The 26410-nt window shown below is 41.6% G+C and overlaps 1 protein-coding gene across 1 annotated transcript; it reads left to right on the plus strand.

Moving 5' to 3' along the window:
* Positions 1-26181, plus strand: ANKDD1B (ankyrin repeat and death domain containing 1B). The gene is made up of 14 exons (XM_010582835.1): positions 1-66; positions 2134-2232; positions 7095-7193; positions 7286-7390; positions 9174-9272; positions 10890-10988; positions 12813-12911; positions 13816-13914; positions 15505-15603; positions 18223-18321; positions 21067-21162; positions 24716-24914; positions 25639-25770; positions 26099-26181. Exons 1-14 carry the CDS (start codon positions 1-3, stop codon positions 26155-26157), a joined length of 1449 nt encoding a protein of 482 aa, XP_010581137.1. The 3' UTR covers positions 26158-26181.
* Positions 26182-26410: the final 229 nt, after the last annotated feature.

Consider the following 26410-nt stretch of genomic DNA (forward strand, 5'->3'; position numbering starts at 1 on the left):
ATGAACAATTTGGAAACCATGGAAAAGCTGTTTAAAAAGAATGTTAACATAAATGCTGTAGATACTGTAAGTATGAAGTGTCTGACAGATCACTGATCTGAAATGTGACTCCTCGGGGATGCATGGTGGAATCCCAGCATGCTAGCTCCATCAAATATAAGGTGGTGAGGATGCGAGAGTCCCTTCTAGGACCTGATTAAGAAATGTTTCACACGTCCAGTATGGACAATAGGATTTTTGCAGCGTAACTCACAGGTCTTTGCATTTAGCTAGTAGTCTGTGCATCACACTGGGGACTAAAGACTTCTGAACTGTGGTCCCTGCTCTAATACTTTGTGTACTTGGGTGACTAATTTCTGCAGTTCCCCATCTTTCAGAGCAGGAGGATGTAATCTCACAGTCACTTTGAGAATTAATTTCTGCTGCTCGCTTTACAAATTTCAAGTGTGAATTGTTACTGTTTGGTTTGTATGGAACCACAGGAGCATTCTACCATGTTCTGTGGCTCCAGGCTGAGATCAGAGCTCACATTTACCCTAGATAGAAGAAAATGCATTTCTTATGCTGACATCAGCTCTAGGCCTAAAATCTGAGGATGTGTACTTCACAGTAACAAAATACAATGCTGTGTTCCACATGAGAGGTAGTTCAACAGCAATGGAGTGGTTGTGATATTAATCTGGGAGTTGTGGAGAACAGTTTGCCTTCAGTGGCTATGTATAAATCATCTACCTATGCATGTTACTTAATCATGGGTTCTGAAAAAGCTTGCTTCCCATGCCCATGTGCATTTCCCTCCCCCCTGGGGAATAGAGGAGATAGTAAAGATACATTTCTTGGTTTGTTTGTAAAAAAGAGATGGAGACAAAAATTTCTTTGAGTAAACTTCTCTTGAACAATGAGAGTATTACCATCAATTACCTAAAAAGTCACTTAAAAAATAGTTCTTGCTTCCTTATTGCTTTCCAGAATTCAGAAAATTAAACTAAATACTTTTCCAGTCCAGTAGTTTGAATCTTTACTCTGTCATCCTTAAATCAGGCCTATTGTATCAAAGATTCACTAGCATAGCTATGTGGGTGTTGTGCATTGATTAATTCTGCTAGGGGGGACGTAGCTTACAATGGCAAACCATTCCTTTGTTCATGGTGATCGTTCCTGCCCCTGTACTCCCAAGCCAAATAAGCAAGGCTGCCAAAAGGTGAGTTTTGTTGATAGAACTATTTCTGTGCAAGAGGCTTTTTCTGGCATAAATGCATGTCGTAAATCCGACCTTTTTATGCTTTTAATGTATGTAGCTCTAAATTTAAACGCGTACATGTATAAGTCAGCCAAGCTGCATAGAAGCATAAGAGAGCAAGTTCAAACTGACTTTTAAAGTTAATTGCTTAAATCAATTATATATCCTTGTATGGAAACTCTCAGTGCCTTATGTTAAACCCAGTTATGTTCACTTCAACTGGAAGCAAAACCTTCTCCACTGAAGTTTAATTCAATTTAACCAATCCCTTTTAAATTCACACCATTAATTACTTTAATGAAAAATTTATCAAGTGTTCCTGATAAGCATTGAACCTATTCACCTGTGTAAAATTACTCACTGTTTGCAGGGTGGAAGCTTTCATTTACACAGATAATGACTCAGTCTGGGAAGGTGACTAATACTGAGTGAGGGAGGAATCTCATCATGCATTGCAGAGATATATTCAAAAGCAAGGAGGATACCAAAAGCAAATCTAATTGTGTAAATCTACTCCTCAGCTTTTAAAATCAAACCATATAATAAAATAGTAAACATGGGTGCTTCTTGTACTGTATGCACATCCTCTAGGCAGTATGATTACTTAATCCCACGTTGACACTTCAGTGAATTTCAGTGAAGGGATGATGTTACGTAAAGTAACTAAATCATTCTGGTTCTGTCAGAAATCTTCAAGATTGATACCTAAATTCCGTCCAAGGGAACAAAAGTGCAGCCAAAGACCAAGTGTGGCTGTTGAGGGAGAAATATGCAAACATATATATATTAACAAATATGCTTGTTAATAATCGGAGAATTTAGAAATCCTGATCACCTGCAGAAGGAAAAGAACAGTATTATGGACCTGACAACCAAAGCTTTGCTTATTTCAGCTAAAGCGCACCGCATTCCATTTTGCTGTTGCAAGAAGTCATATGTCAGTGGTGGATTTTCTTCTCCATCACAAAGCTAGAGTTGATATGGCGGATCAGGTAAGCTGGTTTACATGTTTTGATCACGCAGTATAGGAATATCTTAGGGGAAAAGTAAAAGCAGGTATTTACCTTATGCTGCCCGTTTTGCAATGTTAAGTGCTTGCTGTAAATGCTTCAGTTTGTCTTAAGACTGCATACATTTATATGAAAAAATATTGTTAGAGGAAAACCACATTGCCCAGAGCTTTGGCTGTGTTGAATACCGGGGTGAGGGCAAAGGTGGTTGAAGCCACTGGCGCAAATATGCTGTCTGTCGTAGTTGTGTATTAATCATTGGCCACTTTAGATGAAGGCAATCACTGAAAGTAAAAATTAGCTCTGGGGATCACTAGGAGCTCAGAAAGTAACTCCCTGTGTTCTTTCCCTCCATTTTTATGTGAGTAGCTTAATGCAAAGCTGTCAGCTACCCCACAGCCTCCAGGACATTAAGAGTTTAGCAGTGTATAGCTGATTTGATTGGGCCAGATAGTGATCCACAGTGCAAGATTTGATTCAGGTATTAAAACCAAATGTATGGTATGTTATTAATAAACAGGCTAGTCAAACCATGAGTTTTCCAGTTAGGTGAGTAATGAAAATAGATGAATAATTTACTTTTTTTTCTCCTGTTTGCTTCTTTCCCCTTATCTACCATATGCGGCAGTGTTTGCATTGTAAGTAAGACAAATTCCAGGTTGTGGAGGGTGGAGGGAGAAAGCTCCCTTGTTTTCACATTGTGTTGGAATGAAAAGAAGATGAGAGAGACCAGTCAGTTCCAGTTACCAAGCAGCTCCTGGCTTGGGCATGTTCTTGCAGTGTAGGTAACCATCTCCTTGTTAGTGCTACATTACTTGCTCTGAAATGTTCTCCCAATCTGCCCTGTCAGTGAGTACCTCACATGCTGCTTTGAAGAAATATGGCCATCTTTCCGGACCGTATCAACTCCTAAGCAAATCTTGCACTGTTGTAAGCAATGTTTCCCTTTTGTCTTGCAATCTGAAAGACATTGCCTGAATGAAGTACTCTAAAATTAATAGTCTATGATATAAATGCTAATAGGGTAGTTCTGCAAAAAGTGGACAGTTTTCTTCAAGTAGTCGTGCTCTCTATAAATACAGTTAAGAAATGCCTGGATCCCTGGATCTTCCACAGAGTACCACTGCGTATAGTGTTGAAGTAATTTTATTCTGTAACTATTGTAAATTATTCTTTACAGCAAATTATTTTTCAGTGGCTATCTTCCGGATTTGTTGAGGCAATAAGGTGACTCCAAAGATTTTGTGGGTCCTTTAATTACCCTCATAGAGTGCATTGAAGCCAGGCTGGCAATCAGTTTGATCTTGCAATTGATAAGAAATAGAATGAAGATACTATGACTTTATTTCTTACTCCATTTCAGTTTCTGACATAATTTTTGTATTAATAAGTGTATGGTCTTAAGCATTCTTGGCATTTCTCAGCACAAAAAGTAAGCTGATTAAAAACACACAATAGTGTTAGCAGCAGGTATGGGGTAATCCTGCCTTTAGATTGGAGACTTTACATAAATCATGGTGATGGTTAAGAAGTTTATTGATTAAGCAGCACATCTCTAAGAAACCAATAATACATTAATTGGCTAATAAACACACCACTATTGTTAGTAGTATTAATCCACAATTACATCGCTCCAAGTTGCAGTGATTGAGTTACAGTTCTATTGCTTATTTCAGTATTAGTGTTGATACACAATTACATTACTGCAAAGAAATCTTATACTACTAAGCTGCAATTCTGTCACTTGTCCTTCTGCACTTAATATCAAGGTACAAGTTTATCCCTTCTTGTCCACCCTACCATCCCAAGTCTTTCAGACATGGACCTGATGGAGAGTCTAGCAGGAGAGTCCAAGGTGGACCCTTCCTATATTGGGGGGAGCTTCAGTCTGCAGGTCACCTTGACCACCATCAGTAGGAGTCCACAATCACAAGACTGTGGCCATCAGAAGATCCTTTCCTTTTTTGTTCTCCAGCTGATTTTATACCTTGTCTTTTTTTTTTTTCCTTTTCCTGAACCCACATTTTTGCTACCCTTGTGCCTCCTTTTCTCCTCCTAGACTCCTCCCTATCAAACAGCCCATGCACAGAATCACACCGAGTGGCTGAGGTGGGAACCTCTGGAGATGATCTAGTCCAGCCTCCTGCTCAGAACATAGTCACAAAAAGAAGGTTGCTCAGAGCTATGTCCAGTTGGGTTTTGATTATCTCCACGGATGAAGACTCCATAACCTTTCTGGGCAATTGATTCCAGTGTTTGATCATCCTTAGAGTAAGAAAAGGTTTTTCTTATGTTTTAGTGAATCTTCCTGTACTTCAATTTGTGCCCATTGCCTGTTTCCCTGTCACTGGACACCACCAAGAAGAGTCTGGCTGCATTTTTTTTACTCCCTTCCGTAACGTATTTATACACAATAAGATCCACCTCAGCCTTCTTTGGATAAACGGTGCCAAGTCTCTCAACCAGTCCTTGTATGTCAGATGTACTTTAATTATCTTCGTGTCCCTTTGCTGGACTCTGTGCAGTATGTCCCTCTCTCTCCTATACTGGGAAGCCCAGAACTGGACACAGTACTGCAGGTACGTCTCACCAGTGAGTAGAGGGGAAGGATCACCTCCCTTGACACGTGGCAGTGCTCTTCCTAATGCAGCCCAGGGTACCATCTGCCTTATGTGCCGCAAGGGCACGTTGCTTGCTTGTGTTCAACTTCATGTCCCCCAGGAGACCCAGGTCGTTCTCTGCCAAGCTGCTTTCCAGGCAGTTGGCCCACAGTCAGTACTCGTGCCTGGGGTTGCTCCTCCCCAGGTACAGGACTTTGCATTTCCCTGTGTTGATTTCATGAGGTTCTTTTCTCCAGCCTATCAGGGTCCCTCTGGATGGCAGCACACCAATCTGGTCCATCAGCCACTCCTCCCAATTTGATATAATTTATACATTTGCTGCGGGTACACTCTGCCCCATCATTTAGGTCATTAATGAAGATGTTAAACAGTACTGGGCCTAGCGTGTATTGCTAGTGACTGGTCTCCAGCTGGACTTTGTGCTGCTGATCAGAACACTTTGGGCCTGGCAATTTAGCTGGCTTTCAGTACACCTTGGCATATCTGTTTGTCTACATCTGTACTTCATCGGTTTGTCTACAAGGATATCATGGGGGACAGTGTTAAAACTGTTATAAAAGTTGAGATAAACATTCACTTCTCCCCCCCTCACCCACCAGGCTAGTCTTGTTGTATAAGGCTCTCAGGTCTAGTTATTTTTTCCCCTTGGTCATAGTTGGGAGGGTTTTTCAGGGCAGACCTTTGAGCCACTGTCACAAATTTTGCCCAAGTCCAGCTTTATTGTTGTAGCCTGTGCACCAAATGCATGTTCCATATTGCCCTCCACTGTTTTCCACTGCAATTTCTGCTTGCTGTGCCCAGTTTGGGGCTCCCCAATGCAGTAAAGACATTGATAAGCTGGAGCGAGTCCGGTGCAGAGTCCCTAGGATGATGAGGACTGTGGCACATGGTGTGCGAGGAGGTGCTGAGAGAGCTGGGTCTGCTCAGTCTTGGGAGAAGAATGGTAAGGGAGAGACCTTATGACTTGACAGCTACATAAGGGGAGAATATAGAGAAGACGGAGACAGACTCTTCTCGGAGGTGTACAGTGATAGGACGAGGCAATGGACACAAATTGCAACATGGGAGGTCCCAATTAGGTACAAGGAGAAAAGAAAATTCACTGTCAGAGTGTTCAAACACTGGAACAGATTTTCCAGAGTTTGTGGAGCCTCAATCTTTAGGCTATTCAAAACTTGACAGGACAAGGTCCTGAGCAACCTGATCCAGTGGGACAGACTTTGAGCAGGAGGCCATAGAAGTGTCACCTCCAGAGGCCTCTTCCCCTGAACTGTTTTGTTATTCAGTGAATAGTTTGCGAGTAGTAGTATCCTGAAGTCCCCATCACAGCATCCTGCTGTCCAGAGTGTTACATCAACATGCATAAAAACTGTTCCTGTTCTCCATTAGAGATGGGAGTCAAGCTATGTATTCCTCATTTACAGAGGAGAAACTGGGGAAGGGTTATAACTGCTAGGGAAGTGCCTTGATCCCTCCTGCTTCCTTTAGGTTTCTCTGATTCCATCTCTTAGACCAGGTGCTTTTATGGTGGAGTATGGAAGTCTTGTGTTGACACTTAGCACAATGAGCCATGATTTATGATGCTGCACCTGGACACAGTACACACAAATTGAGGAAGACGTGGAAAACCTAGAGAGATCTGGGGCCAGGATGGGAGACACTGACTGGAAGTTCCTTATCTCTATTCCTTTTGGCTCTAAGAAGTTAACAGTTGTGGGGGTTTTTGTTTGTTTGTTTGTTTGTTTTTCCTATAAGATAATAACTTTTCAGAGAATTTGAGAGAATAAGAGAGAACCTTAAGAAGAGGGTTAACTGGAAAATTATGGAATTATGGTCACTCATGGAAATATAGTCATTATATATCATCACCTGAAATGTCATCCACCACACCCAGTGCTAACTATCTACGTGGTTTCTGGGGAGAGGGAATAATTACCAGGTAGAATTTAATTCCCCCATTTTAAAATGGGATCAGTCCTTCTCTGGAGATGCCAGACCTTCTGTCAAGAGGGGCAGCTTGAACCTTTAGCTAGGTCTTGATGTATGACATTTAGCTTAATTTAAGTGAGATGAATCCCACTCACACTGCCAGGTGTTAATACTGATTTTCCAAGAGCCTGCAGAGCAGAACCCACTCATACACTGAATTAACCAAAAAGATATAAAGAAATTTGTCATGAGATATTTTGGTGGTAATTTCTGCCTTTATCATTTTATTTGAAGCATGGCCTGACTGTGATTCATCTTGCAGCTTGGACTGGAAATCTGGATATAATGCGAAAATTAGTTAAAGCAGGTGCTGATCAAAAGGCTAAGAATGAGGTTTGTTGATGCCAAATTTTTACCAACTCTAAACATGTTTGTGTTGGAAAAAAATCAAACTTGTTGTTACAGAGTTGCTTATGGTTTTTCAGGAAGGAATGAATGTACTGCACTTTGCAGCTCAGAACAACAGCGTTAAAATAGTTGATTATTTTATCCAAGATCTTCATCTGAATGACTTAAACAAGCCTGATGGGGTACAGTATGTTTCTTTCTGTTTATTTCTTTGATGTCATGAGGCATCTGTTGTGAGCAAAACAATCTTGACTTGGGGAATTTCAATGAATTTTAATTTATTGCCAGTTATATAAACTTTTAATTACTGATTCGGGTATTGAGGAACAAGTAAGAAAAACAGCCAGACAAGCAGTTAGGGAAAACAGCTTTCCTCCCTCTTTGCCTGTCTCAGCTGAACTCCAGACACCTCTCCTCCCCTGCTCCCCTTGCTTTTGATGCATGTGATGCTCAGTCCCATCGGTGAGGCAATGGAAGGCAGAGGAGGTTGGCGTTAGTCCACAGTGGTTTCCTTTTTTCCTGCTCTTTGTTTCTTACTCTTTTCCTCTGCTCCAGCAAGGGTTCTTCCATGGGCTGCAGTCACCCTGCAGGTGTACCTTCTCCTGTGTCTCCTCTCTTGCATCCTTTCATGTCTCCTCCTGTATCTCCCCTTGTGCATCCTCCCTGTAGCAGTGACCACCCTTTCTTAAATACATTTTCACAGAGGTATCATGTGCTTCTCTGATGGGTTGAGTGCTGACATGAGTCATGGGTTGAGTGTCATCAGTTTTGTCCATTGTGGAGCCAGATGGAAGAGGCTGTGACCAGCACAGGGCAGTCTCTGACCTCCTCCCACACAGCTCACCCCCACAGCCCCCTGTCCTTATCAAAACTTGCCAGTTATGGCCAACACGGGTATATTTCACCAATGTAGAACATAAAACTACGTGCAGCCATCCTGTAGAGGTGCACCAGCTCTTCAATAATGCCAGGGCCTTGTCCTTATCAGGTTTGCTGTGGTTTTATTTTTCCTTCCCACAATGTTGGGATCTTGCTTTGAAGGCTTACTTAGCAAAGTAAGATATTTTATCTTTACATGAGGTAAACTTATTCTTTATAGGATCTGTCACCAAACTAACAAAGCTCCCCTATCCTTTTTTTCAAGGCTTGAATTGTATTGACCCAGTGGTGCAAAATTCTGAATTCCTTCTGCACATGGCAAGGCTGACAAAACAGACTTAATTTAACAAAACAAACTTGTGTGTTTTAGGCCTTAGAAAAGGAAAGGTGAAGAAGAATATTCTTTATGTTGAGGTTATTTCATATTTATCTATTAGTTGATTGCATTTTTTTTCTTAGACATTTAACATAGGCCACTATCGGGTAGTGTCTGACCAGTGGTATGGTTTTATATCAAGATAACTTTCTGCAGTTGAGTTGTAAACAGTTCGAAAAGTTTTTCTTAGTTTAACCACCATCAAAAAAAACCCATAATGTACAGCACTAAATATGGGCCTCCTGGATGAAACTTCTGAGATATGGTTGTTCTGGTCTGTGCTTGCAGAATTCAGATCAAACGTGTTACGCCATGGAAATAAATCTTGCAACTCCTTTACTGCCTGTTTCTGAGTGTCCTCAGGCTTTTGATAACACAGTTCTTTTGATAAATATTTTCATACTGAGAATAATTAAGAATTAAATGTTTTGAGCACATTTTCCGCCTTGTTACCATTTCTGAAGACTTTTCAAATATATTCTTCAGGGTATGCAAGATGTGTAATCTGTTTTTTTACACTAACTAAATATTGCATTTTTTTTTTAATTCTTACTCTTTTTGTGTATATCTACTTTTTTGTTAATCTACTTAGTCATACAATATATACATTTTTATGCGGAATACACATATGCATGCCATGTATCTAGTAACCAGAAGCAAAGAATTTTTACTTCAATAACACTGTGCTTCTTTCCATAATTGTTTTCTAGAAAGGTAAAAAGCCATTTCTTCTGGCATCTGAAAAAGGCCATGTTGACATGATAAACAATTTGATTACTCTGAAGATGTTTACATCTGAAAAAGATAAGGTAAAGTTTTCTTTTCCACAGAAGTACTACTGAAAATGTGCTTGTGAAAGTTAACTGTGTTTCAGTGTAATTACTACGCAACTAAGTAATGTGAATAAGCTGTACAGACTTCACAGTGCTGGTAGTGATATATATTGGACCAACAAATATACAAGGATGATTTTTCAGTAATTAAGGGAAGACAGTGGGACTTCTGGTCTTATTGCTGAGAGACTTTTCCATACGCATTAATAATTCGTGTAAAGCAAGACTAGCATATGCTCTCTGTTGGGAGAAGTGGGCAAGTCTGGTGATTAAGGTGTCGGCCTCTGTACTTGTATTTCCCAGTTTTTCACTCTGCTTGGCTGTGTCTGTGTGTCACTGCTAAGTCCCGGATGATTAATTTTTCAAAGGTGTTTAAATACTTCAGGATGCAAATAAGCACCTATGGGGATTTTTCAGAAGTGCCTTAACACTTCAATCTGATTGAGTTTGCTTTTGACACTGCATTTTAAGGATTCTAAGTAACTTTCAAAGTCTGCCCTTAAATTTCCTTACTCCTTACTCAACTATTTGTGGAATGAGCAAATTGGTAGTTCTCTGCATCTGTGGCATTGCAAGGATAAATACATTAAAAATTGTGAAATGGCGAGATACTGCATTTATAGAACCCTGTAAGTAAGCACCCATGAAGTGATGGTGGTTTTTTGGTAGTTTAAAAGATGCAGTGCAACCCAGAGCTCTGCTGTGCCTAAGCAGTTTATCAGCAGAGGTTAAAAGACAGTGTTCTCCCTGACATCTAACAGGCTGAAGGGGTAAACAGCAATGATGGGAGGCAAATACTGTGGTCCTACAGAGTAAGTAGGTAAGAAGCCGGGACAGTAACTCATCTCCTGGGTCACTAAGAGCAAGCACGCTGTATCCATGATTTTTAAAAAGGATTTGAATTTCCCCATGCTCCAGCCCTCCAAGTGCTGTGAATGAAAAGCTGTTCATTCAGAAATGAGGGTCCACTTCTCCTAATTTCCAGCTTCAGTTTGTTTTTAGCCAGTTTCATACTTTTTCTTGGGCCAGCATTGTCTTTTAGCTCAAAACCTGCTGCTTTTCCTGAACGTGCTCTTTGTTTTTATTTGCTTGCTGTTGTGGTTTGGTTGTTGGTTTTTTTTTTCATTAGCTAGTGAGAAATTGTGCTGATGGTGAAGGAGATTGAAGATTGTGATGTTGGCATCGAAACCGCTACAAGTTTCTATATACTTACCTTGGTTTTGGCCATTAATCTTTAAGTCAGTGATCTTGGGGGGTTGATGTAGTCCCCATCCTTGTAGGAACCGGAACCCAAAGTTTTCTCCTGATTCATTCTTTAGGAGTTAGAATTGTAGGTCTTTTCACTGGTCATACACTGCAGTTTTCAGAATATGAGACAGCCAACTAGACCAGCAAGGTCATGTCTGTGTACATGTGAAAAGGTCCCTTTCAGATTAGTCTGAATCTTGGAACAAGCTGTGTGGATCTGCCTCTTTCTCCTTGTATGTAAAAGAGAGATGTATGTAAAATACCAAAGGCTTTGTGTTGGTTTTACTTGATGTTTTGACTTTATTCTGGGTTTAAATAGATCTTATTTGACATTTTAATTTCAAGGAGGGAAATACGGCATTGCATCTAGCAGCCAAAAATGGTCACAGTGAAGTTGTGGAAATTCTGCTCAAACAGTGGGAGGAAATAAATGACCTCAATCAGGTAAGGACACAGAAACTACTGAAAGAGATAGAGATTTGAAAAATCAACTCAGAAATAATATTTTAAAGGAAAAGATGTTGCACTGTGTAGACTTCATTAGTTCTATTGCTTTTCTAGTACCTTTGCATCCTGTTTCCATGTCCCTCCTCTGATAAATTAAACTCCATTAACTCCTTCAATGTCTCTTCCTCTGTCCTCTATTCCTCACACAATGGTCTCCCCTCTGTCTCGCATGCCCTTGCATAACAACTGCTAGTAGGGAACAGAGGAAAGCCTAACCCCCACCTCGCTCCCTGTCCTCCAGCATTTCTGGCCACATGATCCCGTTCCTTTTACCATCTCTGTTGCTTTTCAGGCTATTCACTGAGCCAGTTCAACATGCATGCCCAGCACATACCATCACAGGCACCTCAGCAAAGAGGTCTCAGATTTGGACCTTGTTCATCTGATCTCAATTGACTGCACAGAATTGGCTGCAGACACTGCCTACTCACTTTTTCTTTGCCGGGTTAGTGTTGGTGAGCTCAGCCAGCAAATTAATGAATTGCATATTAGCTGTGAAGGTTGTATCCCTGAGCTGATGCACTCATGAGCTTAATTTTAAGGCTTAAAGTACGGGTGGAGGAGGGAAATGCACACTAACTACTCAACTCGGTGTTCTGCTTTGGAAAGGGTCCTTGTGTCTTCTGCTTCTTCTGTGGGGCAGCTGTAATGAACTGGGCAAGTCGATTCACTTTGTTGGGGACTGGCATGCCCGCTGTGGAAACCTGCTGTGTGGTTGGTTGATGGTCTGTTCTGCTGGCCCAGTGGGCAAAATGAGTAAGAGACACCCATTCCTACCCAAGGCCCTCCTCTTCCTTAATCAGCAGCAGATTTATGGGTTGAGGAGTTCTCTCTTATCCAGCTTGTCTGTTATGTCCAGCTATGCAAGCTTTGAGGCATATGAGCCCCTTTGAAATGTTCCCGAGCCCTGTCTAACAATGTTGCTTCTGCACACAAAGCTTGTACTGCTTGCGCCCCTGCCTTGCCTTGGCTAATGGTGTGATCTTCCTGACAAGCTGGAGATGTTCTGGTCTGTAGATAAACAGGTATCTCTTTCCCCAGCATGAGCACAGCACTAAAATATATTAAGTTGACCAGAATAATGGTGGCAGGAGTTTAAGCAAAGTAAAACCAGGATTTATTGATGTCTCTGTGAATGCTGAAACACTAGAGTAACTTTCAGTAAACTTTTGTGTATTTTAGGAGTTGAGAAGCAGGGATTAGATCATTGTGCAGCTGAAGTAACTTATTTTAGAGACTTGCTGTGGAGACATGGAGACTTTTGGGGGTGAGAAGATTTGAAATAAATATGCAATGGGACTATTTCTGCTAAAAATTCTCCTTTTAACTAGCACTAGAGTTGGTAATTCATCAGAAATCCATGGCATTGGACTGACAGGAATCGGTGCTTATGGTATGTGCTAGCATGCTAGTGGTGTTGCCTGGTGTTGAATGGCAGCAACTGCTACCCACCGTCTTTCTTTCTGTGCCTGTTGCTAGCAAACTTCTTTGAAAAGAGTGCAATTAATATTTATGAAAGTTATCTGTATCGTAAACTTTACCATACATCTGTCCACATAAATATCATCTGTCACTTAAGTGTTGGTGATTTTCCATTTCATTTAAGTGTTAATTTAGGAGCAATCAGGTTGTGTTCTCTTGTGACCATCTCCCCTTTTCTGTTGAGCTGGATAAGTCTGATCGAGCTAACCTGTTTTGTGTCACAGCCTTATAAGTCACGTGGCTTAAATTGGAACAGACATTTTCTCTCTGTTGGTCTAGAACGGAGAAACTCCATTTTACTTGTCTGTTGAAGGAGGTCATGAAAAATGTGCTGAAGTCCTACTGGAAGCAGGGAGTGACATCAATGTTTTAACTCAAGTATGTACAGAGTATCCCACTAGCACACAGGTACTGGGACATCCTGGGCTGTGGGAAAGACCTTTTCTTCTCTTTTCTGTGTGTACTAACATTATATTTGCTCTGCGTATTTTTATGAAATGGTAAAAAATTAAATTAAATAATAGAATAGAATTGGGAATGTAGAGAGTGCTCACAGAGTAACACTGATGTGGAAGAAATGTATCATAGATTTATTTGACAGAGTACTGTGGTGGAGCTTTTTTATTTGCTGTATGACCAACAGTAAAACATATGACTAGGAAATGTAACCAATTAGGGTAACTGAAAATCCTCCTTTTGGGCAGCATATATGACTGAACTGATGACAAACCTGTTCTCTATATCTGGTTCCCAGACTCCAATCCAGGTCACATCTATTGAATGGCCTTGGCTTGCCTGCTGTGAGAAGTTTGTGATTTCAGCAGACTGACAGCTTGTTTGTTTTAGCAGAATTATTAAGTGAAAATTTTCCATTGATTTATTTTTAGAAGTTTGTTAATGTGACTGTACTTGCTTGTTAAAGGTCAAACTGAACAGACTAGGAGACTTTTTGGCATTGTCATTGTCCATGGCACAGGATAGCTGACAACGGTGATTTATCTCTTTCGTAAGAGAGATTGAAAAGGACTATAGAATACTGGTGGTTTTAGCGGTTTGTTGTGATACAGTAAAAATGGGAAGTTCCTTCAGTATTTATAAAAACACATTGTGCTAACTGCTGATCCACTTCATTTTATATCATTTTGTCAAGGGGAGATTTTTTCGTGGAGGGGATAATAACACAAATTTAAATGAAAGATTATCCTATATTGATAGCTCTTTTTAGTACTGTTTTTCCAGCAACAAAAATGTAAGTTTTTGCTGTCTATACCATTTCTTTCAGAACAATAACAGTGCTTTGCAGATTGCAGTTCAGAATGGACATCTATCCTTGGTTACTTTTCTTATTGATAAGAATATTGACCTGGTTCCTAAACCCGAGGTGAGTGTATATCAGCATAACAGTTCTGCTGTTGTTTAGCTTGTCCTGTCTTTTATGGCCTTCCTTGGGAATTCAGACAGCTGAATGAGATTGACTAATTCCTTAATTTTTTTTACTATACATGTTATTATGTGGTTTATGGATGTTGGTTAGCAATATGTATGGACCTACAAAGACAGAGTCCTGTTGCACAAAACCAGTGAGTGCCTGAGGAAACTGGTGCAGTGTAGAGGTGGCCCAGCTAAGCCACAAACGAGGCATTAGGAGAAGATAAGCAAAGTACCCTGCTTGAACTAAGCAGCAGTAATGCAGGCCTCCCTGTGTGCCATGGGCCAAGAGTTAACACTTGTAACTGATTTTGCATAAAGGTAAACAAAAGGTAAATAAACACTTGAGTACTTTCACCCTCTGCACTCAAAGCATGTGCCTTCAAAATCTGCATGCCACCATTCTTTGGGGTTTAAAAAGAAAGGTATTCCTAATATTCAAATCTTGTCTCAATTTAGATATTACAGTTTTTGTTGCATCTGAGATTTTCTGTGAATAGGAAATTATTTTCCACTTCTATGGTACAGGTTGAAAAAAGAATCTGGGCTTTGTGACTTCTCTGCCATGATCACTGTCCTGTTGTGTAATGTTATCAAGGAAGAACAATTTATGATGTGCTTGAAATTACTTATTTTAAAGGTCAGGCAGTTATTGTGCTGCTTGCTCTCATTGGCTTTCTGTAGCAGAAGCAACTCATAAAATTGTAGCTTACGTTTTGGAAACATTTCCACTGCAGCATTGCATAAGGGCTTGCTTTATTTTTCTGTAGCCCTGAAGAAATGGCTGTGGTTTATAAAGACACTAATGACCTGGTGTCTGGCACCTGTGAATAGCACTGGTATGGAATTATTCTTTAGCTGCATTTAAGAAGAAACCAATGAGTCACAGGTTCAACATACAAAGCGATCTTGCCAATCTAACGGTTGGATTGTGACTGGTGCTGGATGTGTGCCCCAGTTATTTTAATAAATAATCACCCAAGTAAAACCCCTTAATTTCTTTCTAGCTGTAATTTGCTTTTATAAATATGACAGCAAGTCAGTTTAGTATGAAGAATATTCCCAGCAGCAATATGAGACGAGTTTATTCCTGGAAAGTAGATTTTGACATCTGTTTACCCAATACAGAATTCATCTGTCTCCAGCCTACTCAACTAAGGGCAAACCCAATTTTCTGAGGGGACAGAAACATTATTGTGAGCTCTTTATTGTCAGCCAAGGGTAGCAGCACATCCCGGTATGGACACGTAAGAGGAGTGCCTTGCTGTGTTCCTAAGTGGTGACACACTGATACACACCCCATGCACTCAACATTTCCAGATTCCTCAGCTGTATTTGTTTACCTGCTGCTGTAGGTGTTGCAGGAGCAGGCTACCATCTCTGGCATAACTCCGCACCTCAAGGTGTGTTTTCTGCACTCTTGAACCTCTGCTAGAGCACATCGCCTTTGCAAGGAGCGGATTTTAAGAAGAACCTTTTTCTTGTTTGAATAGACTTCTAATAATGTATCCAAGTATAACAGCTTATTATTTTCCTTCCACAGCAGAAGAATTCACCTCTCCATTTAGCAGTCATCAATAGTCATCTACCAGTAGTAAAAAGCCTCTTGGATGCCAATCATGATATAAACTCCTTAAATCACGTAAGAAAAAACTGGGAATTAACATAACTTCGCCGGTAAAAAGGAGATTATGTGGCTTTTGCTTGAAATAATTTTTTTTGCCTTATGAGCTCAGGGTACAAAAAAATAGGAAGGAAGAGGCAGTTCCCTCCTTATCTTTTTGCATGTGTGCATATGTATTAGTCACTGGTACATGCTGTGCTAGTATTGTTTGTGCAAGATAAGGATAGCAAAATGCTATATACTCAGAAAATATTTGGATTAATTTATTGTTCGAGTGTTACAATTCATGCGTAATAAATGACTGAAATGTCTCGACAGTATTGATCTCAGAGGGAAACCCAGTGCAGAGTGTCACTTGGCTGGGATGGAGTTAATTTTTTTTCACAGCAGTCCCTGTGGTGCTGTGTTTCCGATTTGTGACCACAGCAGTGGTGGTAAGGCACCAGTGTTTTAGCTGTTGCTGAACAGTGCTTGCACAGCATCAAGCAAGGCCTTCTCTGTTTTGGACTCTGCTTCCCCCTGTGAGTAGGCTGGAGGTGCACAGGGACTGGGAGGGGACACAGCCAAGCAGATGACCAGAGCTGACCAAAGCGATGCTCCACACCACACAACATCACACTGAACAACAAGGTCACAGGTCTCTGTGGTGCAAGTGTTAGCATGTTCGGCTGTTAACTGAAAGGTTGGTCGTTCGAGCCCACCCAGGGATGCTGGCATCTGTTTTCCCCCCCTTTACCAGGAATCTTTGGCCTCTGCTTGGTGCCGGTGGTCTTTGAAGGCCTGGTTGGTTGGGGGCCAGTTCCTTGTAGACCACCTCCACCACCACTGATCCCCTCAGGTACTGGATACCCTCCTCTATGGAAGGCCACGTGATGCGTGCCAACATATTTACTTTGGTGCTGGCTTTCTTGATGCCTGGGGCCGTTATTGCCTCCAATAGCTTGGGATTTCACACCTGAACAGGCATGTAGTCCCAGGTAGTTGGTACAGCAGTTGAAGGAGGGGAGCCTTGTCTGCCCCCATGAAACACAGTGATTTCTAACGCTGCGTTGGGGCCTGGCCCATGCCTACTGAGCTGCCATCCTGTGCCTTCAAGAGAGGAAGAGGGTTTCCTGATCAAGGAGCACACAAGGGGACGCTGAGGTCTCCTGCTCTGAAGCCACCTGTATGGACACTGAAAAGTCACTCAATCTGAGGGCACACACCAGAGATCCAACCCTCAAATATAGTAGTTGCACCTGTACTCAAGAAGAATGGTGGAAGCGGATGTCAACTGGGTTAGTAACAGCGGCAGCAGTTCCTGCTGCTTTCCCATTGATCGTTTTATTGCTAAAGATTAATTTGTACACATTTTTGCAGGAGACAGAGGCTGTCGTTTGTGCCTGGAGTCAAGTATGGTGATAAGCTCTTCCGTCACATAAAATAGAGAATTTTGTAAACTTCTTGAACACATCTTTCAGAAATGTTTTGTGCTTTGTCTCTAGCATGTCTAATGTTACCTACAATAGCTACATAGATATCTCTAAATTACTGCAGAAAAGAAATTAGGATGTGTTGTTGGGGAAAATTTATGAGGTCATGTGATCATAATGTGTATTCCCAAAAGAGCTGATGAGAGGCTCTAATGTGGAACCCTGACGCTGGTGTTTCTTGGTGTGTATGGTCTTAGTGTTTGACTCTGCAACCTTTAAGTTAAGATCTAAAGGCCAAAAAAGTTCTCTAACCAGACCTACAGAATGTAGACTTGCAACATTAGAGAAGCACAGGCACAAACCCTTCAACTTAAAAGGATGCTGTATCACATGAAACATGCTAAGGGACATGTCTAGATATGCAGGGCTTCCACAAATGACAACAAATCTTATTTGCTGCTGCATTACACCCATAGATATCTGGAATTTCTTATTCTAATATTCTGGAGAAGGTTAAATAAATAGGTTTTATTTGGGTACATGCAGTTGCATAGAGGCTATACAACCCTCATTTCAGACCCAAAGATTAGACTTGAAGTTGAATCCCCCTTTAGCTGTACTTTTTGTTAATGGTTTTTGTTTAATGCTTTTTTTTTTTCCTCTTTTTTTGTGTGTGTGTGTGTGTGTGTGTGTGGTTTAAGATTCACTGAACCCATTATGGAGCAGGTAGACTTCTACTACATATCATTGCTTTGTGGCAGGGCTGGCTAACAAACCCTGCTGTGGTCGTGGCACAATGTACTGTTGAAAATTAGGGATGTTCAGTTATCTTTGCATGAATTTCAGCAGGGAAAAGGTTACTTGAGAGGATAGTATGGGTGGGGGTTGGCAGTCACATGAAGCACTCTGTCCAAAACACCTTGTTCTAGAGGGAAGAGAGAGAGCTCGTTAGGTTACAGTATGTTAGAGGGGCATGACAGCAACTTTTTCCTGAGCCAGCTGGAACTCCTGCCTGGTTTTCCTGCAGAGATCCCAGACGGTCTCTTGTTTGCCTGAAACAAAACTGGCAGGTAAATCACTCAAAAGTTAAATGATTTCATTCTGTTCAGTGTTTTCTTGCCAAGGCTGTCTTTTGTTGTGAATCTTCTTTAGATTCAGATTGTGAGCACCCTGCTTCTAAGAGGGAATTTGGCTTATTGTATTTATTTGGTGTCATTAATTCCAGAGGCAGGAAACCCCTCTACATCTGGCAGCTGATCTTGGCAATGTGGAGCTGGTGGAAGTGCTGCTGAAGGCAGGCTGTGATCTCAAGACCGTGGATAAGGTAGATGGCGTTCCTCACACATGCAAGGATTATGTGATTTTATTTTTTGTTTATAACCTTCTTCCCAGAGATGCAGAAAGCACTTTTTGCTAGTTGTCTTTCCTAGGTAAAGCTGTTAGTTGTTACAAAGAAGTCTCCTTTGAATACTGCTGTATCTGCAGCTTGCAAAGATCTGAAATGGTTTTAGTGAAGAGCTGTAAAACTTCCAAGCTCCGTAGTTGGAGGGTAAACCCTGCTGCCAGAGACCTCTGATGGAAAAAAGGACTAGGCTTACGGAATGAAAAACAGCCTGTGGCTGTTGTAACTGTGCACCTGCAGCCAGGTTCACTGCCAGGAGAGGCACAGGTACTGCCAGCTTCACTAATTGCAGCGATGGTGAGTTTGCCCTTTAGCACCCTGGGCCATAGGGAAATGATGGTGCCGTGTCCCTGAGAAGCTGTCCCAGATCCATTCAGGTGCGTGCTTAGACCCTGTTGCTGATGTTCAGCCTGGAAAGACTGAGGCAAGAGTGGCAATGGCTGGAAGAAGTACCAAAGCACAGAGCCTCTGGGGAGGTGCTTTTGAAAGGACAGAGTACCAAATCCAGTTTTTACAAATAGTGCTAAATTACTGCAAGATTGAGCTTGTCTTTTTTATGCTGTTACCACTATATTGATTTTCTGTATGACTGAATTGACAGATTTGATGTTTATCATGAGCAAAATCTAGCCCTTTAATAATTTCAAAAGTAATTTTCATGCACAAAGCTGTCTGATGAGAAGCAAAGCTTTACAGACTAGGATCATCTCTTTTTTCCCTAGCCTGACATGAGGCTCAGAGCTCTGAGTGTGGGTGACACGGCTGGTGTGTTTTGGGAGGCTGAGGTAAGATGCTGCATTGCAGTTAAGCCTTCCCATTCAGAGTCATACGCTAACTGGAGAGCTGCAGTTCTCATATGGGCTAACCCAGAATGAAATCTTGCCCACTTTAGACATTGCCTTAGCCATTGGAAAATTGTCTCTACCTATTCATATTCCAAGGGCAGGCACAGAAAATTACTTCTTATTGCCTGTTTTGACCTTAAGCACCTGCAAGGCTTTGGGCTGGATAGTACCCTGGTTATTACAGCAGTGTTGACTGTTCAGGGCATGTTATGAGAATATGGCTCTGAGCCAGCACAAGTTCTGTCACCTTTCTGCATTGGTTTTATTTCTTGGAGTAGCTTTTCCCTTGCCTGTTTGCTACATGACCCCTGAGGCCATGCCGCCACTGGGAACGTTCGCAAGTACAGCCCTCTTTGAACTGAACTGGTGCTGAGATGCCAAAAATGTTCCCGTCCTTAATGAACGGTAGGCAGGAAAGAGGGGAGCCTGCTTCAATCGCACAGTGTTTTCCTGCCCTCCGTGCCCCAGCAGCAAGAGTCCTCAGTCTCCAGAGCATGTCATGCATCTGCATGAGTTGCAAGCTGTTACAGCTCAGGAAATGCTCTCTCGGGAGCTCTTCCTTCCTCCCACCTGCAGATATAATTGTCGTTGTTTGCGATTGATAGTGCAGGGAGTGTTCCCTGTGTGCAAGACTGCCATGCTACATGTGCACACAGGATGCCAGCAGTGTCTGCACTAGCACAGGAGGCCAGAAACATCCCCTTTTTCCACCCCCTCCACCTCCCTGCGAAATGCAAAGCACCTTTCCAGAGGTGGGACCCAAGGAGCTCTTGTGGTCTCTGGACTCTTCACATATAAAGGTTGTCTGTGCTATAAAGATTTTATGAAATGTAAATTCCTTAGCTTCCAATACGATGCTTTTCTAAAAACAGGCTAATTAGGATGATTTTGAGCAGAGCCAGGAGCTAGACCGCAAAAGATATATATTAAGGAACTTTATAATAGCTGGAGAGTTGAAATGCCTTATAATTTAATTACTGAACCTTCTAATTAAGGGGTTGGCTTCTTTTAGGTCTAATTTTCTAGAATGCCTAGCACTTGATATGTGGAGAATGCCCTGAATATTTAAATTTGAGGCAGTTCCACTCAGCACAAATCTGCTGAAAATAGACAATTGCAGAGAGAACTCTGTAGAGCCACCAAGATGCCTTTGCATAAAAGTGCTGATAGCAGAGATGGGTTCAGATAGACTGAGCAGTCCTCTGCAGCTGGAATTAAAACAATGGCTTTTAATTCCTTTGCCTGTACTACTCGTGAAACATCACCTTCAGTTGTGCTCACTTCGGTTATCATGAGAAAGTCATTCCCACACCCTCTTTTCATTCTGTCAGCCAGCTTCTCTTACCATCCAAAACAATACGCAGGTTTGCCCTTAAAGTTGGAGCTTTCCAACTTCGCCAGCCTATCCATCTGAAATGCCAGTTTAACCATACCACGGAAATGGAGTGTATTTGTGGTAGTTTTCAGCCTATGGATGCCTGGGCTTGCACGAACTTGGAAGCAGTGACAGGAGAGCACAAGCTGGTATGAAGTATGCAGCAGTCTGAGTACAGGAGGTTTCTGAAAGCAGCTGTACCTCACCAGAAATTCTTTAGGGGGAGTTCAATGTGTTGAAAAAATTGACCACATTTGGGCTGAGGGGGTACAACTCATACAAAGCATAGAACTTTGATTGTAGCTACTCTAAAGCCACAAAATTATAGCAGTAAGTTTTCTTGAAAAAAAGGGATAGGGCTCTGTAAACAAAGCTCCCGTGTTTCTTCGATGATATACTTATCCTCCTATATATGAGATAATGTTCTGACACACACTCTGCTTTCAGCATGGAAAAACTGCACTAGCTGTGGCATCAAGGAGCAATCACGCCCTCATTGTAGATATGATCATTAAAGCAGAAAGGTATTATGCCACAAAACAGGTAAGAGACATCTTTCATTACACTGAGGATAACTATAGTGGAAGAGCTGATTCTGATCCTGAAGTGCCTTTTGCCTGAGGTGGTTCCTTTTGACAGGTTGCAAGACTGGCCTTGATAAATTGAGGTTAGGTTGGGAATGGGAAGGTCTCTACCCCATCTGGGTTTTATTCCTGACTAGCTGTAAAATTGTAGGCAGATCTTACCATTTTCCTGCATCATGCCCTACACAAAGAGATAAAGGGGTGGAGAGAGATTCTGACCCAAATTCAAGCTGTGCTATCAGCATCAGGGCTGGGATGACCTGAATCCACGTTGAACCCTGTGTCCTTTGGTACAGCAAAATCCCGTTGGAAAATGGAGGAGTGCAAGTGTCTGTCACTCCTTTGCTAGTAAGGGCTCAGCTGCTTTGGCAGGAGCTCCCTCTTCTGTTTTATGTGTGCTAATTATAAAACGCAATCAAGGAAATGGGAAAGAACCAGGCAACAAGTGTGAAGGACACAGCTTAGATTGACCTCAGATTGTCTGAATTTCTAGCCTTCTTTCCATAGTTGTTATTTAAATGTAGGCTGTTTAGTGATGGCCCTCCCTAAAGGGCTGAGTCAGATATGTTAAAGTGTAGATGACAATTATTTTGGCCTACGTTGACTATTCCACGTCACTTATGAATCTGTACAGGCTCTATAGGTGGTAAGTGTCTGAACAAGAAAAGCTAAGCTTAGTACCTCTTCAAAGGAGTATTTCGAGCTGGGCTGCTGGTAAGTTGCATTCTAGAGATGTCCCTTGAAATTCAGACCCAGCCCAAATGGGTCTTGAAAATTCAGGATGTCTCATGTCACGGGGTCTTAACTGGGACCATTTAGAATTCTGAGAAAGTTTGTTTATTCTGTCAATGACAGTTGTAGCAATGAGCCACAAAGAACCTGCTACACCTACATACTTGATGAATGGGAGGTATTTCATAGGATGGTGAAGGTTCATTTTAGGGCATATTAATGCTCCATAAACCAGTCTTGTATTGGCTTGCTCAGTTTTTCTTGTTTGGAGCCATAAGTTGATGTGGGCTCCGTGAGAATTGATTAAATTTGCTGGGTTTTGACACAATGCAGTTTACAATCCCCAAGCTCTTGCAAATACACTGTTTATTTACAGACTGGTCCTAGTGCGGCAGTAAAAGACAACTCTTCTAGCATCCACCATAAAACCTGCAAGAAGGAAGATGCTAACACAATTTATTTATCTAGAGCAAGTAATTCTGTAAGCACCAGAGCTAGCAAACTGGGGGAAAAGGCCTGGTGAAAGGAATTCACTTGACTGCTAGCTCTTGCGCTCTCATTGCTGAGCTGCCACACAAATCTGTGACTTCATTCTCATTCCTGCTTCCTGCTAGGGAGTGTTTGTTTTGCCAGGTTAGCCAACTGCCTCCTGGGGCTGTATAAGCATACTGTTCCTGACTGAGAGCAGGCATATCAATTAGCTGGTCTTTTACCACCCCACTCTGGCCCTGCATGTCCAAATCTATGACACTTAATGTTACAGGGCATTGTGCTGGTAAATCACAGATCTAGATTAATTATCATGAAAAACACCTCCACGAACTCCCCGTGTTATGCATATTTGATTTGCATCAGTTCAGCTGGAGTTGTCATGTACATTACTATTTCTTTTGGCTTAAAGGGGAATTAGAATTGAATTAATCTGTTGCCAGAGAAGACATGACAAGTCTGACAGGAGTGAGCCTGTAATGCTCCTAACCTCTTAGCGCTGTTTACCGAATTGCCTGAGAAGAAAAGATGTTTAAGCAGACAGTTTTCTGCAAGAGCTCCACAAATGTTGGGAAACAGCAACATAAGTGTTTGTATCACATTACCTGAAGCTAAGAGCACAGCCTTTGGGAGCAGCTTAGATCTTAACAGTTATGGAATATGATGTTGTTCAGGTGGTGTTACCATATATGAAACTACAGTGTTTTGAACCATTATTGTAAGCCTGTCCTTCTGTTCCATGGAGCTGACATCATCTGTGAAGAGTCATTAGTTACAAAAGGAAATGTCATGTTGCTGTTAAGGAAGCGCACATGATACTAATGTGTATGAGTGTGTCTTGTTCTCTCTGTTTACCCTTTATTCTATTTACTGCTTCTACCCAACCCTTCCCTATCATTGCCCAGGCTGGTTTTGACTGGATTTGAGGACTGCTGTTACTGTCCCACCCTACCATTGCCTAGACACACAATTAGCAGCAAACAGAAGTTGTGCTGCAAAGGGAGGAGAAAAAAAGGGGAGGGTCTGTTGGTCTGTCTACTTGTGGGTTTTTTGTTGGTTTTGTTTTTTTAAACCTCAGAAGAGAAACACTGAACCAGGGAGAGCCTGAAACTGTCCTGTAGAATGTCCTAAACTTCACCTTGCATGTGTCAGGAAGCATGAAATAAAAGTCTGCACAAGAAAAATTAAATCAAACATATAACAATGCTTAGCTACTGAACTAAGATTTTTTTTTTTCCTTGCAAGACTCTCATAAGGTTATGAAATAACCCTGTTATATTTTTCTGAATTTAATCTAGAATGGAGTATTTTATGCTTAGCACTTTTTAAAATGTGGCATGCTGCCATTTCCTTTTTTGCTTAATATCTGCTTTCTAATCTTGTATCAACTTCCTGAAGACATTTTTCACTTTGGAGACTGATTTGAAACAGGAATAGCATGCAAACAAAATGAAATATAAAAGTAGTTCGAGCTTACCTACACTAGGAATGAGGCTTTTCCCTGGGCACCACTCAGCTAGGCCTGAAATCACTGCTAGATGTGGCTTTTGCAGAGGTGCCCAAACAAGAAGCAACCCCATCACTCCTGTTTCAGGCGAGCCATGCATATGGTAGCAACATCACTTTTAATCTGGAGGGTAAAATGCTTGTGGGTTTGGTTTCTATCTGATTTTGCTTATGCAGGCTAGATCCAGGTTCAACATGCATGTGCTTATTGGTGCTTAGACACTTTGCTGAACAGGGCTCTGCATGCTAAACCCAATGGCTTGTGCTGCCATCGAATGACCTGGTAGTGCCTGCATCAGCCAAGCAGAGGTGGGAACAGCTTGAACAAGTGCCACGCTGATGGTGCCTAGCCTCTTCCCAGGGAGAGGCTGGTACTTCGAGAAGCAAGAGGAAAGAGTAAGAACTGTGGCTGAAACCCAGCCATGTTCAAAATGTTACATATAAAGCAGATAGAGCCAAGGAGCACAGCTGTGCTGGTGTGCTACTTGCTGTTATTTGCTGTTGTGTATCAAGTGCCAGAGAAAGTGGTTTATTTTGCATTTAACTTAGTAGGACATAGCAACAGACACAGGAGGGCTTTGTTTCTGTTCTAAGACTGTAATAAAACCACCCATGCTAAGACATCTTCCAAAGAGCTCTACTAGCCAAACACAGTTCCTTTACCTGCACAGAGCAAATCACTTGTCAGTAGCTACATATGGCTGGTTGTACAGGACAGTGTTCGCTGCTCACTAAGCAAAGGTTCCTAGCTTCATTATAGAATTTATCATCTGCTTTTTTTTCAGGAACATCTAGCTCATAGTGATGATGGGTCAGACTTCGGCTTATCCTTCAAACAAGATCATAGCACACAGACCAAGCAAATCCGTTCCTCCCTTTGGAATCTAGCATACAACCAGTTAAAGCCCCAGGAATGGAAAAAACTGGCCCTGTTCTGGAAGTTCACGGATGAACAAATTAAAGCTATTGAAGAACAATGGACAGGTAACAGAATCTGAATGGCTAGACATAATATATAAGCTATAAAAACCACATGGTAGAGTTGCTTTTTAAACTATGTGAGCATCACAGATACACACTGGCCATATTGCTCTTATTCAAGTTATGAAAAAGAGCAGTGAATGGATACAAGCCTTGTTGCTGGTTCCTGGGAAGTGGTGCTGTAGAAGTACAGGCCACTTCTGTTCTCCCTTTCCCTGAAGGAACCTTCATCTTTGGATATCAAAAACAGGAGCAGTAAGCAGCATGGAAGGGTCTTGCAGGTCATGCTGCAAGTGAGGACCTGGAGAACCTCGTGACACCTGAAGATCTTGTTCATGCTCTGTCTTCACAGCTGCCATGAAACAGCAGTTTATCGTTTCAGGCATCTCAAGTGCTGGGAAAGCAATACTTCTACAGCACGCATTGTACTTGTTTACTACTACTCCAGGGTATATTTCCACATGTTGAGGAAAAATGAAAGGAAAAAAATAATTTTAAGCTGAATTAGCTTTCTCCTCCCTTTACAGTAGCCTTAGGACAAAACTAGAATTTTTGTTCATTTTATTTTTTAACCTGTGTAAGTCTTAGTCTTCATTCTGCTTCTAGGTGAGAAAGGAACTAAGAATACATGAGTAGGTTTTAAAACCTCTGGGAACTCTAAAAGGGCAAAAGCACAAAATACTGTTTCCAGGATATGGAACAGACAAATGCTTTGTGTATTGCACAGGGCTAAAAAGTTATAAGGAACATGGAAACAGAATGTTGCTCATATGGTTACATGGTATATTGCTGGCTCATCAGAATCCTGTCAAGCGTATATATGAAGACCTGATGGAAGCAGGATTTCAACCTGTAGCTGGTAAGTTGTTACAGAGCACATTACACTGTCCTCTGAGAAGCGTGGTGTGGTCGTGTGGTGCCGAGGTCCCTGCTGGTGCTGGGAAGGTTGTGACCCTGGTGGAGCTGGAGGACACTCTCTTCCTTTCTGGGACTGCCCTTGCTGGGTGGTGAGGTTGCTTGAGGAAAAGCATTTAAGTGAGACTTAAGATTTCTGAAGGAAGATAAAAATGTGCAAACTTTGCTTCCCTCCTTTGTCCTGCAAACACGGTTGAAATGTGATTGGCCATCCTTCAGTTACATTAGTCTGGCCGTGTAAAAAGCAAGCATTTTCTTCTCCTACTTTGCAGAGAAGATCAGAGCTGCAAGTAGCACTGACGTGGACTCCAGAAAATGTGCAATTTCGTGACTTCATGAATAAACCATGGCATATATGATGGAACTGCATGCCAGATGGAATTGTGTGACTTTTTCCAAGCTAGAAGCACTTGCACTCCTGAAATATTGGTTAATTCTTTCTCCTATGCTTGCTATACAATGATTTAAAGAATTTAAGAGTGAATGGCTGGCTGGTAAGCAAGAACTACCCCCCTACAATTTCTACATCTGCCTTAACATTGATACACTAATTCTGTATTGGAACTGCAAATTAAGCTATTTTG

The sequence above is a fragment of the Haliaeetus leucocephalus genome, unplaced genomic scaffold (assembly GCF_000737465.1).
Source record: "Haliaeetus leucocephalus isolate CR32 unplaced genomic scaffold, Haliaeetus_leucocephalus-4.0 Scaffold849, whole genome shotgun sequence".
Taxonomy (NCBI): domain Eukaryota; kingdom Metazoa; phylum Chordata; class Aves; order Accipitriformes; family Accipitridae; genus Haliaeetus; species Haliaeetus leucocephalus.